The 17,398-nt window shown below is 37.0% G+C and overlaps 1 protein-coding gene across 4 annotated transcripts in view; it reads left to right on the top strand.

The window, feature by feature from the left end:
• LOC131065711 (ATP-dependent RNA helicase eIF4A) overlaps positions 1-17,398 on the top strand; it is a 166,680-nt gene that overhangs the window by 23,244 nt on the left and 126,038 nt on the right. The window contains exon 2 of one of the 4 annotated variants that reach the window (XM_058000309.2): positions 5,485-5,622. The exons of 2 other annotated variants lie outside the window; for them this stretch is intronic. In XM_058000309.2, the coding sequence (XP_057856292.2) occupies positions 5,485-5,622 (138 nt within the window). Of the gene's footprint in view, positions 1-5,484; positions 5,623-17,398 lie in introns of those variants that run through there. One more of the 4 variants, XM_058000317.2, reaches the window with a different exon arrangement.

The raw sequence follows: 17,398 nt of genomic DNA, 5'->3' as shown, positions 1-17,398 counted from the left end.
CAAAATTCCGCCCAATCCAGGAGGGGCGCATAATGGAGGCTAGGAAAGAAAAGTCAACACAAGTCAAACTCCTCCATGACAGTGAATTAGGACCCAGTCAGAGAATGGGGCGCCAAATAAAGGTAAGTTATGAATTTTCCTTCCAAGAAGAAATTCCTCCACCACATGAAATTAGCTCCCAAGTTGGAGATGAAGTGCTGGATAGGGGTAAGCAAGAAATTTCTTTTTGGATGAGGAATTCCTCCACATCATGAAATTGATATTGGAAGAGGGGCATGGAAATCCCAGTCAAGGAAGAATTCAAAATTCCTTTCCCAGGCATGGAAATTTGCCAAAGAATGAAGAAATTTCAAGATGAGAAGAAAAATTTGCCAAGTGAGAGAAGTTTTCTCTCTCTTGAATTCCAGAGTAAAAAGTGGAAAAATTCCTAAAAAATAGGAAAAGTGAAAAATTGATCAAAAATCTATCTTAGGACATGATGAATTCAAAAAGCACAATATTCCTTCCTCAAGGAACAAATTTCCAAAATTTCTTCTCCAGTTCCAAAATGTGCCCAAGGTTGGAAGTAGGATGAGAAAATCAAGGTTCAGGAAGAAAACTTCAAGAATTCAAAAAATTCCTTCCTCATGGAAGAAATGCGCTCAAGGTGAAGAATTTCAAGGCATAAGGAAAATTGGCTAAGTAAGAAGATTTTCTCTCTCCAGAGCTCAGAACAAGACAAAATTCCTTTAGCGCACAAATTTTTTTCCTTAATTGTAATGTAATTAACTGTAAGTAGGCATGATGGGTCATTAATGTTTATTCCCACCTTGTTGCATCATCTGTGTGAAATCTTTTGGGTCAAACCCAAATTAGGGTTTGCATTTAATCAAGGCTAGAGGCCTATATAAGGGGGTGAGCCCTTCATTTGTAAAGGGGGGAGATTTGTATGAAATTGTTGCAATAAGTTTTTGAGATAATAACAGTGATGCATTGTTCTCTAATGGTGTTCACTCAAGTTATTTCTCAAAACTTCACCTTCCTCACTTAGAGTGGAAATTTATTTTCAAGCATTTAGATGAACAAGGTTGATTGCAGTGGGTTAAGGAGAAGATCACTTGTTCATACCTTTTGTTGATGGCTGATTGTTATTAACAGTGCAAGGTTGGACTGAACTATTTTATGTGTGCATTAGTGGATATTGTTCTTTGATGGTATTCATTGATGATTTGAAATCTTTCAAACACAATCCTTGAAGATTGCACTTGCTTCATGTAGTTGTCTCAATGTGGTGAAGTGAAGTGTGGTTGATCCTATCCTAGACATTGCTATCTACTGAGTTCTTAGATTTAGCTTAGTCTTCATAAACCCTTTTCCCTTTAATTTCAGTTCATTCCAGTTTAGTTCATTCGACATTTTTGTAGTTGACATCCCAGATGGATGAATATGATATAGTTAAACGAGAAAGAAATAGTAAAAACGTTTATAGCTACAATAGGGGTGTTCATTACATCCACTATCATCATTAGTGATCTCAATATTTGTATCATTGTCATACCTTTAATTTGGATCATATTGGAGCCACATCACAAATTCTGTCATAGCTTTTGAAATTTCTTATGCTGTCTTTTCTTCTATGTTCTCAACATCATTCTGCTGAAATAAAATAGTGTTGGTAGTAATTATTTCATCTTCTTTGTTGCTCCCACATATGTGGCTAGGTGTCCAGACTTTCTGGCATGTGAAACAACACTGCTCCTTTCTCAATTGATTCTTGCTTTTCAGTAGACCACAAGCAACTAACTCTTTTTTTACAAATGATTTTTTAATTTTTTAATATTTTACTTGACTGATCTCTTTGATAACTCATTTGCCATTGCCGAAACATCCAATTCTTTCCTCCAAGCAGCCAACAAGTCACCCAACAAGATCTTAGAGTAATAATCATCTTCATCTAGGATTAATGACATGATGGAGTGTATAGAGGTTATAATATTCTTGGTATAGACATTATTAATAAGGCCCAAAAGATTTGAAACATGCCAGCTATCATTCTCTTATAAGCAATATGTAGCACAAACTTTAGTTTTGCAAAAGTCTCAATTATAGTTACCTTCTTAACAATGGACTGCTGAAATTATCTAACCCTTGAAAATTCTCCACCATCGATTGCCAAACCTCCTTCATGATTCTGCTGCTATATGGTTTATTTGGAGCTGTTATTCTAGTAATTTCACTTATACAAGATGCAACATCACACATCATGCAAGGTTGACCCAAAGCAAATCTCATGAGTCCGTTTTGAGGGGCCTAGCTAGCCTCATAGTGGTGTTTTACAACACCCAATAAAATATTGCCTTAAATACACAAATAATTAAATAAATGGGAAATTTATTATAAATGAAATTATGTTAAATTTCCTATATCGTTCTATTTAATGTTTTATGTTACCAACCAGAGGTTGGCTCCTCCTTACTACGGCACTCAAAGCCTTTATAAGGCGTGCTTGGTGCGGGGAGCAGTATGCTTGAGTAATGACTTTTTTTGCCTGAGTGCATGAGGCTTGTTGGGACGAAGCCCTTGATAGCCTAAGTCAGGGTAGGACGCAACCCCTTTCCCTGGTTATTGTTGTTATTTGAGCAATCCTCTGCATTTGCATCATATAGGCTTGTTGATTCCTAGCCTAGCACAAAGAATTAATCAAGGAGTTGTCACAGGTTACAGGTGCTAATACACTGTCCATTCACAACGTGCACTATTGGCAGTCAGGTCGTGGGCAGAAGACGTGACTCCTTGCGCCACCATATACTCATGGAGCTACGGGAAGAAAACTGCTCAAGTAAAGGGGAGTTTGGTGAATCTAGGCGCATGATATTGGTGCCATTCTATTGGTGCCCAACATCGATTTTCATAGGGGAAGCCGGAGCAAGATAAATTCTTCAGAATAAGGACCATAAGCAAAGAGCTGTTCTTAGACCCGATTATTCAGATCGGTATACTCTTGGCTGCCTCACAAGTAAATCGTAAGATTAAAATTGTTATTTTAGTGATTGAAAATATAAGTAATCTGTGACAATCTGAATCAGACTATCTCAGTTGAAATTCTGATTTCGATTGTAATCTGATATTTATATCTGGAAACAATATATGCAATTTGATTGGTTCATTGAGGTTGTGTTTCTGAGACTGTATGTTGAAGCGTTTTTCTTAAAAAATAAAAATCAATAAATTTGTATTGGTTGTCTGAGAACTCCTTTGGATCTGAGTTTTAATGTTTGCAATTTGGTAAAAAGTTAGTTCAGTTTCGGGTAGGCATCTTTCAGCAAACTCAATGCCATAACTGGATGAGAAAATCATTGCTGTCTTAACTTGCAAATTGTGATTCTCGTGTGGAGGACAAGCCTTTACATTTGATAACTTGTTTCCTAACGGATCCCCCAGATCCCATACTCTTATGTGTAGACAGGCTTGGATTCTTTCACCATTCTTATGATTCTTCCTTTGATGAAAACACCTTCGTGATGACAAAGGACTAAATATCAAATCTCTGCTCTCATGATTACTTTTATGCATTGGGTTATAATCCAAAAGACAATCAAATTGCTTCCCTTCAGTTGCTGGTTTGAAATTGTAGAAAGCTCAAATCAAACATTCTAGTCATAGTCTAAATTAACATCATCAGAATGATTGAAAAGATTATCAATAGTTGTTGATTTGAAAATTTCAGCATGCTCAAAACCATCATTGAAATCAAGTGAGTCACCCTTCTCGCACATGTCTCTCAAGAGGATCATCCTGGAATTCCACCTCAAAAGTGTGTTATCATAAGGTATCTCTGATTCCATCTCAAAGAGTGGATTATCAAAAACTTGAAAGTTACTTTCAGCATCTTGTTTAGGCCAATCTTCCTACCGATTTAACTCTCATTCACAAGGATGCTCTATGTTATTTTCTTCAGGAAGGCTCATGTACTCTTCCTCTATAGTTGCTCTTGAAAGTTCAACTTCATCATCATTTGTCTTTTGTTCTTACATCTTCTTTTCTGACTTTTCTATTGTGACTTCCAATTCTTCCTCTAACAACTTCACTTTTTTGTTCTTACATTTGTGGTTGGGCTCCCAAGTTCCTTTGTATAAAAACAAAGATTTCTTCTTTTGAGTTCATTTTTGTTGTCATCATTCTTCCTTGCAATTGAAAATTTCTTTTTCTCTTTGCTGGAAGGAGATGTCCTGGAATAAAAATTCGTCTTTGGCACTGACAACTTAAGTTTTGGCTTCCTTAAGAATATTTTCTTCTTCTCCTCTTCCTTTCTTGACCTTCTTATGCAGTTTATAATGCCTTTTTTGTTAGGATGATGCGCTATCTCAAATAAATTCAAGAATTTCTAAATGCAAACTTGCATTTTGAAATTATCAGGGAATTCTTGATACTGATCAATGATTTCCGTGGCCTCTCTCATTCATAGTTCACCTCGTTCTTCTGTATTTTTATCAGTATCTCTTGGGTAGGGTCTACATCTTCTTCCTTGGATAAAAATTTGGGTCCCCAATTCATGCTTCTCTTGCTTTGATAATCTTCTATAAGATAGACCACTCTCGAAACTTAAGGCAACCACTGCCATACATTGCTGATCACAAACATGCAACTGCTGAAACAATGCTATGCACTGAAGAATTTGCAACAAGGGTTAGCTTCCCAACAGGTTGGCAACATCACTAGCTATGATACCACTGTAAAATCCCCTATCAAATATTTTTATTAACTTGCAATTTTTTTCAACTTTTAGTGCTCAAACATTTTGTGAAATAGCGGGTAGAAAGCTGAGTTTGTGTAATTTTAACAAAACAATCTGAAATGAACTTCTCCACATACAATAGACTAAAAGAATCAAACTGAAATGATCCAGTACAGCAGTAATTCAAGCTCCGTTTTATAAATTCAATGTCAAATGTCATGAAACAAATGGACTCCAATCTGCTGCTCATTTATGCCAATCACGTCAAATCTGGAACATACATTTCCTTTCTAATTTTTTAATACAAAATAAAGAAAATAAGATCACAATTAGATATAGACCCATAGGGTATCTTTCTTTTGATAATCAGAAATTGTAACTCATGATGTAAGCAGATGAGTGGAATTGATGATAAATTCTGAATATTAAACTAGGACTGCTCTCACGATTTCTCCAAACCATACTAAATGTTTCTATGTATTTTATAAAATTAGGTCCGAGTCTTAAGGAACAAAGTTACAAACCCTTGGTTTGCAAAGTGAAGGGCCATACCACTTCCTACATTGAATTGCATTCAGAATATACTGACATGATACATGTAAAGCGATGATGCTTCGATTGATCTTTATGTTCTTATATTTATTCAATAATAGCCTTTCAAGACAAATTTTCTAATTCATCTCCTGATGCTTTACATTTTTCATTTTCAATATCCTTTTATCACACTCTAGAGTTAGGATTAAGAAATGATAAGCAATTTGTTGATGCAGGGGACTTTGGTTGATTTGTTAGATGTTATCGGTAGGAGATCTGGATTGCCTATTGTGCTATGCTGCAGTTCTCGAGATGGTCTTGATGCTGTTTGTGCAACTATATCTAGCCTGCCATATATATCTTTATCTTGTCTAGTATGTTTTATGATCTCATATCTTTGCCATGGGTGCTAGTGTGAGTGTACAACTTCAATTTTAGTTTAGTCTTTGTGACATGAGGAATAAATATAATCTAGGTGTATGCAAAATTCAAGTAAAACTATTTGTTGCATCTCACCTTTAAATTAGTAGGTTCTGATAATGTAATAAGCGATCTGATTATATTATGTAAGTCCCTTGCTAACTTAGTGATTCAAGATTCAGTTAACTAGAAATGTTCCAAGCATAGCCAATAAATTTCTAATTTATTTGATTTTGACACTTCTTATGCACAATATTATTATCTGTAGGCCATGTCCAACATTCTTTATATGGTGGAAGGTAATTGCATAGATACAAAATGTGCACGACTACTCGTGAACAAAAGAGGCCTGACAAGTAACTTGACAAATAGTTTGCCTAAAAACTTGCCATAACTTGTGAGTTTGCCAAAAAAAATTGTTCAACATAAAAAATTAGTCCGCAATCATTTGTGCCATTTGGAGTGAGGATTCATTGATTTTAGAGGGTTTTTGTATTGTCCCCATTTTTGTGCCTCCAAAGCATCGGTTATTTTCATGGATTAACCTATGACTTTGGTCCCTGTAGGCTAATGGAGTGTTTAGGGGACCCTTTGTGGGTGATTTAGGGCTTTTTGATTGACCCTTGGGTTGTTTATTTTAGTACTCTCCATCTTAGAGATTCAATTTTTTGGTGGTTTGCCTTCTAGAGGTCTTTCAAGCTCTGTTTGTACATACTATTTTTAGTAAGTCTCTTGATCATTTGGTCCCATACTGTTTGTAGTAAGTCATTTGGACTGTTGAAGGGTACCACGACTATTACTGGGTAGTTGGCAGAATTAATTGAATGTTACAATGTTGGCATTTATTGGAGTTAATGATTAATATTAATTTATTAAAGTTTCGACTTTAATAATAATTAAATTAATGTCTTTTAAGGGGATATAAAGAGTATTAATTGCATAATTTAATGATTATAAAGTCATTTGTTAAGCCTTTATGGTGGCTCCAACTACATTAGATGATTAATTGAGATGAAATGAAATTAGAAAAGTGCATTTCATTTCCTCCAAGTCGTGTTTTTGAGAAGGTTATAGAAGGGCTCTTGAGAGCTCATTAATTCATTCTTGTTTGCAAATTGATGAAGCTTTTTGGAGAGCAAGGGTTTGCTGCTAAATATTCAAGCTTATTGAGGACTAAATCCTTCAGTAAGGACAACGTTTGTAGGTGTGGGAGATCGCCCAAGGGCACTCAGTTGATAATCTCATTTAGAGATTATACCAGGGCAAAATTGTTTCAGATTTCCAGAGTTATTCAAGGGTTTACAGAGTTGTTTGAAGGCAGATTGAAGAATTTATTGCAGGTTGGAGGGCATTAATCACTTCCTTAGCCAACTGTACCTTACTAGCTTGGCCGTACCGCCCTAAGACTGGCACGCGGGTTTCATAGCATTATTTCCTATCAGATTTTTATATATCTTTAGGCCGTACCAGGCATTCATACCTAGCGGCCCCTCATTCTAGACATTATTGGACAAACACAACTTAGTATTCAATGAGATTCCTCTAGAGAGACCTTTAGATAGAGGGTTTGAGCATACTATATATCACTACTCCTTATAGGCACCCTAAGAAGTTTAAGGAAGAGATAGAGAAAGCCATTAAGGAGCTATTGCACAAGGGGCATATTAGACCTAGCTCAAGTTCCTTTGCTTCTTTCGTTGTTTTGGTGAAGAAGTATGGGAGCATGATGATGTGCATTCACTACCATGCCTTAAACAAGAAAACAATAAAAAACAAATATCCAATACCCAAGATTGACAAGCTTTTAGATGAGTTGCATGGTGCATTTTATTTCTCAAAGATTGATCTCAGATCCGGGCATCACCAAATTAGAGTGAGGGAGGAAGATATCCACAAGACAACTTTTTTTTGGTCATGCCCTTGGGGTTGATAAACACTCTTGCCACTTTATGGTCCTTCATGAATCATATCTTTAATAAATAGCTGTGAAAGTTTTTGCTAGTATTCTTTGATGATATAGTCATATACAAAAGGACATGGGAGGAGCATCTAAAACATCTTGATGAGGTTTTGGGTACCATGGAGGGACAGTCTTTATATGCCAATGCTTCGAAGTGTGAATTTGGTATGGCAAAGGTCCTCTACTTGGAGAAGATTTAGGCAATTATTGATTGGCCACCTTTGAGGACACTCAATAGAGTTATGGGTTATTTTTGGGCCGTGTAGTTATTATAGGAGGGTTGTTAAGCAGTTTTCATTGCTAGGGGCACGTCTAACAGATCTCACCAAGAAAAGGGCTTTCAGATGGATAGATGAGGCTCAACAAGCATTTAATATACTCAAGGGGGTGATGAGTACTTGTCTCATATTGGCCTCACTAGATTTTACTCAACCCTTTATGCTGGAGTGTGATGCTTTGGGTGAGGGCATTGGAGTAGTTCTAATGCAGAACAAACACCCCATCACATATGAGAGCCGAAATCTCAAGGATACAAAGCAAAAGGGGTCAACAAGTTACAAGTATATGATTTCAATATTGAGTATGTTAAGGGCAAAAAGAATGTTGTTGCTGATGCCCTCTCCAGGAAACCCTCAGCTTGCTCCCTAATAGAAATTTCAGCTGATTGGAAGGCTTAGCTCTTGGTTGAGTATTCCAAAAACACATTTGCATGTGAGTTGATGGATGGAAAGATTCTGAATGATAGGTATAAGGAAGTAGATGATGCCATTTACTACAAGGACAAAATCTATTTGGTTCTTGTGTCTATGCTTAAGGAGAAAATCTTGAGAGCCACCCACAATACTCCATTGGTAGGACATCTAAGTTATTTCAAAACTTACTGATAAGTCAAAGAGAGGTTCTCTTGGAAGGGCCTCAAAGATAATGTCTTGCGGCATGTTAGAGAATGTATGACTTGTCAACAGAACAAAATTACAAATCATAGCACACTTTCTTGTCGGTTTTTTTTAGCCCTTGCCTATTCCAAAGCAAAAATGGGAGAGTATTCATGGATTTCATCCTTGGTCTACCAAAGGTGGAGGGCTGTGATTCCATTTTTGTGGTAGTTGATTAGTTGACCAAGTTTGGACATTTCTTTGCTATCTCATCAAAGTGTAAGGCATCGTAGGTTGTAGAGTTGTTTTTTAGGGAGTTGTTCAGGCTCCATGGATTGCCAAAAAAAATAGTCAATGACAGACAACAAACTTATCAGTACATTCTTGAAGGATCTATTTAGGTTAACCCCCAAGACTAGTTATCACCCTTAGACAAAGGGTTAGAGATTGAGAATAAATGGGTTGAGGGGTATGTGTATAACTATTTTGCGGGTTAGTACGAAGATTGGATCAGGTGGTTGCATCTAGGAGAGCATTGCTATAACACCACCTATCACATGTCAAGTGAAATGAATCCTGCTAGAGCCTGTATGGATATGATTATTCATCATTCTTGGATTTGGCTTTTGTTGATAGTAGAGCTCCCGAAGATAAGGACTGGATCCAGTAGAGTTAGGATATCCTTAAGACCCTTAAGGATAATTTACAAAGTGCTCAAAACAAGAAGAAACTGTATGCAAACAGACATAGGGTTGAACCATATGTCTGTATGCAAACAAACGTAGACTTGGTTTTCTTACGTTTACAACCATATAAATAGTCTTCTTTGAAGAAAACTAGTGTAGAGAAATCAAAACCCCATTTCTATTTCCTGTATCAGATAGTTCAGAGAGTGGGGGAAGTGGCATTTGAGCTTGAGTTGCTGGAGAATAGTAGGATTCACAATGTATTTCATGTATTGTGCCTCAAAAAGGCACTAGGGCAGCATATTTCTTCTTCTTCAGAGCTACCACCTTTGGATGAGGAAGGTAGATTGGTTTTGGTACCTGATGAGATTCTAGTTGTCAGGGAAAGAAGATTGAAGAGCAGAATAATCAAGGAGTATCTTATCATATGGAAAGACTTGCCCATGGAGGATGTGACTTGTGAGGGAGAGTGGGTTCTTTAGCATCCTAATTTGCAATTGCTTGGGGACAAGCAATTTTGGCAAGGGAGGAATGTAATGCTATTTTCCGCAAAGTAGTCTAGAGAGATTGAATATAATTCTCGTAGGCTAAAGTGTTTCTAGAAGCTTCTGGGATAGTTATAAAAGAACATTTTATGGCTTTTTGAGATATTCTTGGTTATATTTTTATTGTGCGGATTTTGGAATGCTTCTTTGGAGCTCAATACCCTAGGATGAAAACCCTAGGGTAATTGGATTCAGTGGTGCAACGATTCTGCCCTATCTAGTTTGTTGAAGGAATTGCGCAAATTTCTCACAATGAGTTCAATGAAATAGATTATCAAATTTGTGAAGCCTCCTTGAGAGACAAATTTCAGAATTTTGCAAATTTATTATGGGAAGAATATGCACACCATTTTAACTAAAATTTTCTAGTGAGCATTATGAATTGATTTAATTAATGAGTGAGGCAAATATTATTGTTTTGGTTTGCATGAAATTTGGAAGAAGGGTTGACTTGCATTTGGTGCATTTGGGCGACAAATATGCTCTTATCTTCGTCGTGGAAATAATAGTTGAATGGAAGGTCGTGGAAATAAAATAAAGCCCAATATTGTTGTGTGTAAGGTTATTGTCTAGTTGATAGACCCTCTCTAGCCGTGGCTATGTAATATCCCCTTTTTAAGCTATTTTAACATGGTAGAGTCGTTAGCTTGTTTAGCTGATTCTCATGGGCTAATGATTAGGGTTAGGGAATTTTGAAGGCAATATTAAGCATGATTTTGTATTCTAACAGTTGGATGAGCATAACGTTCTTTTCTGGAGCCTTTTTTGAGCTAGTTCTCCTAGACTTACTATTTTTAGTAAGTCAGTTATGGGCACCAACAGTCACTTTGTATACTAGCTATTTTTAGTATTGTTGGTGGGTTCAATTTTGATGATCATCTTGACTATTGATATAGTTCAAGGACTTTAAATTAAATAACGATAAGTTATAAGTTAATAAAGTAAAATAAAAGATTAACTTTATCGTTATTTTAATTTATTTAATGGAGGGATTATAGAGGCCAATTATTAAATTAAATGTAATTTGTTTTAATGGATGTGGCCTTTATTATTTAATGCTAGACTGGGAGATTAAAAAGAGAAGTGACTTTTACTAAATAAAAGAAACAAAGAGCTTTTATGAAAAATTGCTTTTCCGAAAAAGCGATGAAAGAGCAAAAAGTGCTTTTCCAAAAAAAGAATGGAAAAGCAAAAAGGTGCTTTGTCGAATAAGCAATCAAATGACCAAAAAAAAATACAAAAGGAGGATTGGGGCTCTCATTTGAGGATATGTTGAGTTGTGTAGTGTCATAAATTGTATCCCTATACAATTTCGTCCTCACCTAGGTCTCACCTTGGCGTTCCGGCCTTTAATGATCTGTACCTACTTTGATTCTGTTCACACCATCCTGGAATCTACATTTTCATCTCTTTCTCCAGCTCCGGTTCAATTTTGAGTCCTGATTGATAGGACTGGGACACCTTGGTCCTCCCAAAAGGGGCCCAAATTTGGACCCCTCAACAGTCACTTCTTGTGGGCAGGAAATTTGGCTTCTTGTCGGCTTGCTTCGAAAATTCAAATAATTATGGCACGGTTAGGTATAAAAGGAAGCCTACCACCCTCATTTTCAAACCTCTAGGAAGATTTGAATTACACACTAGCAAATTCAAGCCTAAGTGAGCAAGCAATCAAGCGATGAAGGAGATGTCAAGTTGAAGCATTTAGGATGGCATCCATGATCAACACTCTATGAAGATATTCTACATGACATCCTAAACCCTTGTATGAGGATTCAAGCAAGCTTAATCAAGGCATCAAGTTCAATTTCAAGCATTTTCAGATCCAGCCTTTCTCTCAAAAGGAAGTCATTCTACTCCAATTCAATTTCATTTCCAAGTTCAATTATTATTTAAATTTCAAGGTTAATTCCTAAACCGGTGTTTGATCCAGGCAAACCCCCCTTGACAAACACATTTCCATAATTCTGTGTGCAGGAAATTGACACATGAGCCACGAGCGCAGAATTTGGTAGAGCAAACAATGAAATTCCAATCCAGCTTTTGAAGGAATGAAAAACGGAGGATTGTGTCGCTCCACATTACTTGGCCCTGGGAATTTTTGATGACCTTTCGATAGGAGGATCTATGTATCATTTGGATTCGGAAAATATTTAGTTTGTTTGAATATAACATTCGGAGGACTGGGTCGCCCACACCTCCTGGTCCGAAAATTCAGCCTGAATTTTCTGTCACAAGTTGTGATCTGTTTCCCATACTCAGATTCAACTTTACAGCTCTGCGTGACATCTGGAACTTATTGTTATTGTTATTTTATGTCAAATTTTCGGTGTTTGTCCTAGATCTAGCTTTGCAATTCAAACCTAATTCAATACAATTTTAACTCAAACAAGGAGGATTAATCTGATTTGTATTCTGTCCTTTTAGGGTTGGATCAATCAAATTCAATTCCCCTTAATGTAAGATGGTCCCATGAAATTAGTGGGGCTTTATAAACCTAATTTGTGAAGTCCTAATTTCACAACCCCACATTTTGGTGAACCCGACATTGTACTTGCATTAATTCTGATTTCTTATTCTCAGATCTGATTTGTATGCATTCAGTCAATCATATTTGCACTCATTTGTCATATAGGCACTTAATATACATAAATTTTAGAGGTTCAATTTACAAAAACCCTAATTTATTTTGATAAAATTGACTTATAGGTTGCATAAATTTTGATTTATGTTCTTAGATCTGATTGTTATGGCATGTTATTTTCAGATTTAGAAGCATATAGATATCACATCTCTCATTTCATTAGGGTATCTAACTGGTTAATCAATCATTTTTCAAAGAAATTGTATTGTTTAATCATATACATAGCTTGCATTGCACTCAATTTTCCCTTCTTTGTGCACGAGTTTTGTTACCCTTAGTCCTACATCCAATATTCTAGTGAGAAGAAGTTATAGACTGAGGGCTTCCCAAAGTTTAAATACAAAGGATATGGAGCCTGAGTTGACTAACCTATTCCATGTGAGTGATGACATATGTAACATCATGGAGACCCATTCACCTCATAATTGTCATGATGAGAATGACTCTCCTACTCGAGTAACAATTGATCAATTGGGAAAACTTGACCAAAAGTTGGATGATCTCCAAAATTATGAGTCAAGAATACTCGAATAGTGAGGCAATCCCCTTGATTGAAGGATTGAGGAGAATGATTCAAAATGATGCACATGGTGTGGAAGTGTTGCACAACATTGCTCATATTGTTGATGGTTCCCAAACTCACTGCGAGTCAGGCGGGTTTGCCGAGTTGGCGAGTCAAGCCAAGCTCGGCGAGTTTTGACAGCTCGTGACTTGGAATCGGCGAGTTTTGCTCATAACTTGCCTGACTCGGGTATGGTAAAACTCGCCAAGTCTGAGCTCCAGTTCTCGCACCGCGACATGTCAGACAGAGAGGCTGAGGCTGTGGCTGTGGCAGAGGAGGAGGATAGAGAACGATCCGGCACATGCACAACTGATGTTGATCATTGTGGCACCTCATTGGCAGAGACTATTGCTACTCAGTCATCCAAGACCTACCTTAGACGCATTTGTAGGAGGCAGACAAACTACTTCGAGGCTGAGGTTGAGGATGAGCTAGAGCTTCTATTTGATGATGTTATAGTGTCGTTAAGCTTTATTCAATAATGGGTGCATGAAACAAGTTTTAAATCGTTAAAAATCTCTAAATTTCAAGGGGTTTTTTTTCATTTTGCCAAGTCATAGCCGAGTCACAAGTCGAGTCGGCCTTGCTGAGTCCAAGTCTGGGAACTTTGGTTGATACCAATATTATGCCTATTCAAAGTTGTGCCGAAGTTCTTGGTTATTCTCATCCTACTAGTCAAGTTGAGCATTCTGTTCCTATGCCTACATCCTTGCCTAGTGTGCCTACATATACATTTTCTATCATGACTACCTCTACACAAAATGCTAATCCTACACATGTTATTCAAGGGGGCAATCCTATTAATCAATACTATTACATACCTCCTTCGATGAGTCTTACATTTGTTTCCCGACCATCACCTATACCAACTTATCATAATGTTCCCCCTCCTTACTCTCAACCTCCAACTACCTACAACAACATTACTCATCCATCACAATCTAATGTGTTCAATTCCAATTCATCGACCGAAGCCACTATCAATAACCTAGCTCAAATTGTTTCATCTTTATAACAACAATTGGCTTCTTTAAACCAATCCAAATTAAGTGTTCCCACATATGATGTAGCAAGCCCATTATCCGATGACATTGGCCGTGAGGTTGCTCCTATGAATGTGGAGATCCCTCAATTAGAGTTGTACAATGGAAAAGGTGACCCCTTGACTCATGTGAAGACATTTCAAACCTTGTGTAGTGATTTCTCTCACGATCAAAGATTTGTGGCAAAATTATTTACTCAAAACTTTCGAGATAAAGCTTTGCAATGGTATTGTTCTTTGCCTCCTTATTCCATCTCTTGTTTTCAACAATTGGCTAATGCTTTCATTCAATAATTTCAAAATAACATTGGTCTTAAAATCACTTTGACTGATTTGATTCATTGTAAGCAAGGAGTTAAAGCAAAAGTGTGTAATGTCCCCTTTTGGGAGGACACCAAATCTTGCCCACTATACTTGCAAAATTATTGCAGGTGATGTATTTTCAGTCTGTTGTGGTAATTTGGACAGATTCAATTCAATGTTGTTTCCCTCTTTAAAAGCTGAATGCTGCCCTCTTGGATGAGTGCTATTGCTGAATGGTTGATCTGTATTTGATTGCTGAAGATTCTTTTTTTTCTTCGGATAAATGATGTTAATTGTATTGATTTTCTCCATTGATTGCTAGGTCCCCTTCAATGCATTGAATGAATTCTCCTCTAACTTTATTGGTGGAAGGGTCACCACCTTTCATAAGAATTGAGTCACCACTTTTCATTGCTGCCCTTGAGAATAATATATTATTCCCCAAATTGATCTCCCCTTTCTTTTCTCCTCCTCAAATGAAAAGTTGTCCCCTTTATATCCTCCAATGTGAGGGAGAGTTGCACCTCTTCATAATGGTCACAACCTTTCACAATTACCACCTTTTTGAAAGGGTCACAACCCTTCATCATTGCTGCCCCTTTGAAAGAGTCACTTCCCTATCTTCTTCCCATTAATGCTTCCTTAATTCCTTTGCTCCCTTCTTTCTTTCTTATCCCTTTTCTCCCCAAATGAAGTTCTCTTCTCTCCCTTTTATATCTCATGTTTGAGGGAGTCACAACTTTTCATTTCATGCCTTTTGGCCATTCTTTAAACCTAACTAAATTTAATTATATTAATTATTGTTCTTATTCTTTTATATTATAATTTGTTCTTATTATTTATTAATAAATCCTATTTCAACAAGAGGATATTACAGTCCACCCTTCCCAAAATTGTTTGTCCTCAAGTAATGTAGGTTTCTAAGAACATAATAAATCAACCCTTGGAGATTCATATTTCTTCTTTAATTTGGTTGACCCAATGCTTGCACCATACCATGGATATCTCTTTGTGTTAAAGCATGGGTGATCCTAACTTTTATTAAGATGAGGATTAGAAGTATGACACACATTTATGACCTTAAATGCAATGTTCTTTCCTAAATAAATTCATATCCCTTTTTGGTTAACTTTTGTTATTCTCAAAATGGGAATCTCATAATGATAGGAATATGCTTATAGTAATCATAGATATTCATGGAGTAGACATATCAAACACGAAGTATACACATAAAAACACGGAGCATATACATGAATATATGTAGACGTAGTGAACAAGTAGATTACAATAAACATTATAACTAGCTAATTAACCTATAACCAATCATTGCTTAGTTTTGGTAGGAACTCGAAGGGGTGCTATTAAACTGCCCAACCCAGCTAAGCCCAAGAGTGTGTCACATCCAAATCATGGCCATTCAACTCACATCCCACAAGTGGCAAGAACGTCCAACTATGACCAGTTCCATCCCTTGGGGTAATCAATTCATCACATGGCCCACAAGAGGCAAGAACATCCAACTATGACCAGTTCCATCCCTTGGGGTAATCAATTCACCAGTTGGCCCATAAGAGGCAAGAATGTCCAACTATGATCAGTTCCATCCCTTGGGGTAATCAATTTATCACTTGACTCACAAGAGGCAGGAATGTCTAATTATGACCAGTTCCATCCCTTGGGGTAATCAATTCATAATTTGGCCCACAAGAGGCGAGAACATCCAACTATGACCAGTTCCATCCCTTGGGGTAATCAATTCATCACTTGGCCCACAAGAGGCAGGAACGTCCAACTATGACCAGTTCCATCCCTTGGGGTAATCAATTCATTGGTTGGTCCACAAGAGGCAAGAACGTCTAACTATGACTAGTTCCATCTCTTGGAGTAATCAATTTATCACTTGGTCCACAAGAGGCAGGAACGTCCAACTATGACCAGTTCCATCCCTTGGGGTAATCAATTCATAATTTGGCCCACAAGAGGCAGGAACATCCAACTATGTCCACTTCCATCCCTTGCGGTAATCAATTCATAATTTGGCCCACAAGAGGCAGGAACATCCAACTATGACCGGTTCAATCCATTGGGGTAATTAATTCATCACTTGGCCCACAAGAGGTAGGAACATCCAACTATGGCCAGTTCCATCCCTTGGGGTAATCTAACTTGCTTCTTATCTAGGACTGTCACTTCTCATTACACTTCCATGTAGGGTTAAATCTCAAAACCCTTGTCCCTCTTGTGTCCTCTTCTTGGTTTAGAATGCCATGAATGTCTCTTTTTGGACTGTCATACCTTCATCCATGCAACACAGGTCTGTGCATATTCACCCTTAAGATCTGCAACAAAACACCTTCAAAATATGCTCAATGTTCTTCAAAATTTCTGCTCAAAAGGGTCTGATACAATCTGCTCACAAATCTGCTTAAATCTGCCCATAATTCTGGAAAATGTCTGCAATAAATTGCTTCAAAATCTGCTTATGAACTTTGACACTCTATACTCATAACATCTGCTAAATCTGCTCCAAAAGTCTGAAATAATTTGCTTATTAAACCTTTAAAAATCTGCTCAAAAGGGCTCCTTAAGTCTGATCCTAGGTCTGCTACAAATCACAATTAATTCTGCTCTTTGATCTGCAACTATTCGACTTTGATTCTGCTCGCTACGTTTGCTCAGATCTGCTTTTTAATCAGAATGATAATTAATTGAATCCATGATCAAATGATCTCCAGTAATTTCTTATTTATACCCACCAAATATCACTTGTAATGTCCCTTAGACTGGCAGAATCATGCTCTGATACCATTTGTAATGTCCCCTTTTGGGAGGACACTAAATCTTGCCCGCTATACTTGCAAAATTATTGCAGGTGATGTATTTTCAGTCTGTTGTGGTAATTTGGATAGATTCAATTCAATTTCGTTTCCCTCTTTAAAAGCTGAGTGCTGCCCTCTTGGATGAGTACTATTGCTGAATGGTTCATCTGTGTTTGATTGCTGAAGATTCTTTGCTTTCTTCAGTGAAATGATGTTAATTATATTGATTTTCTTCATTGATTGATAAGTCCCCTTCAATGCATTGAATGAATTCTCCTTTATACTTTATTGGTGGAA

Source organism: Cryptomeria japonica, chromosome 1, assembly GCF_030272615.1.
Source record: "Cryptomeria japonica chromosome 1, Sugi_1.0, whole genome shotgun sequence".
NCBI classification, from domain to species: Eukaryota; Viridiplantae; Streptophyta; class Pinopsida; order Cupressales; family Cupressaceae; genus Cryptomeria; species Cryptomeria japonica.
Note: the sequence above shows the minus strand (reverse complement) of the source record. Positions and strands in the feature narration are given on the sequence as shown.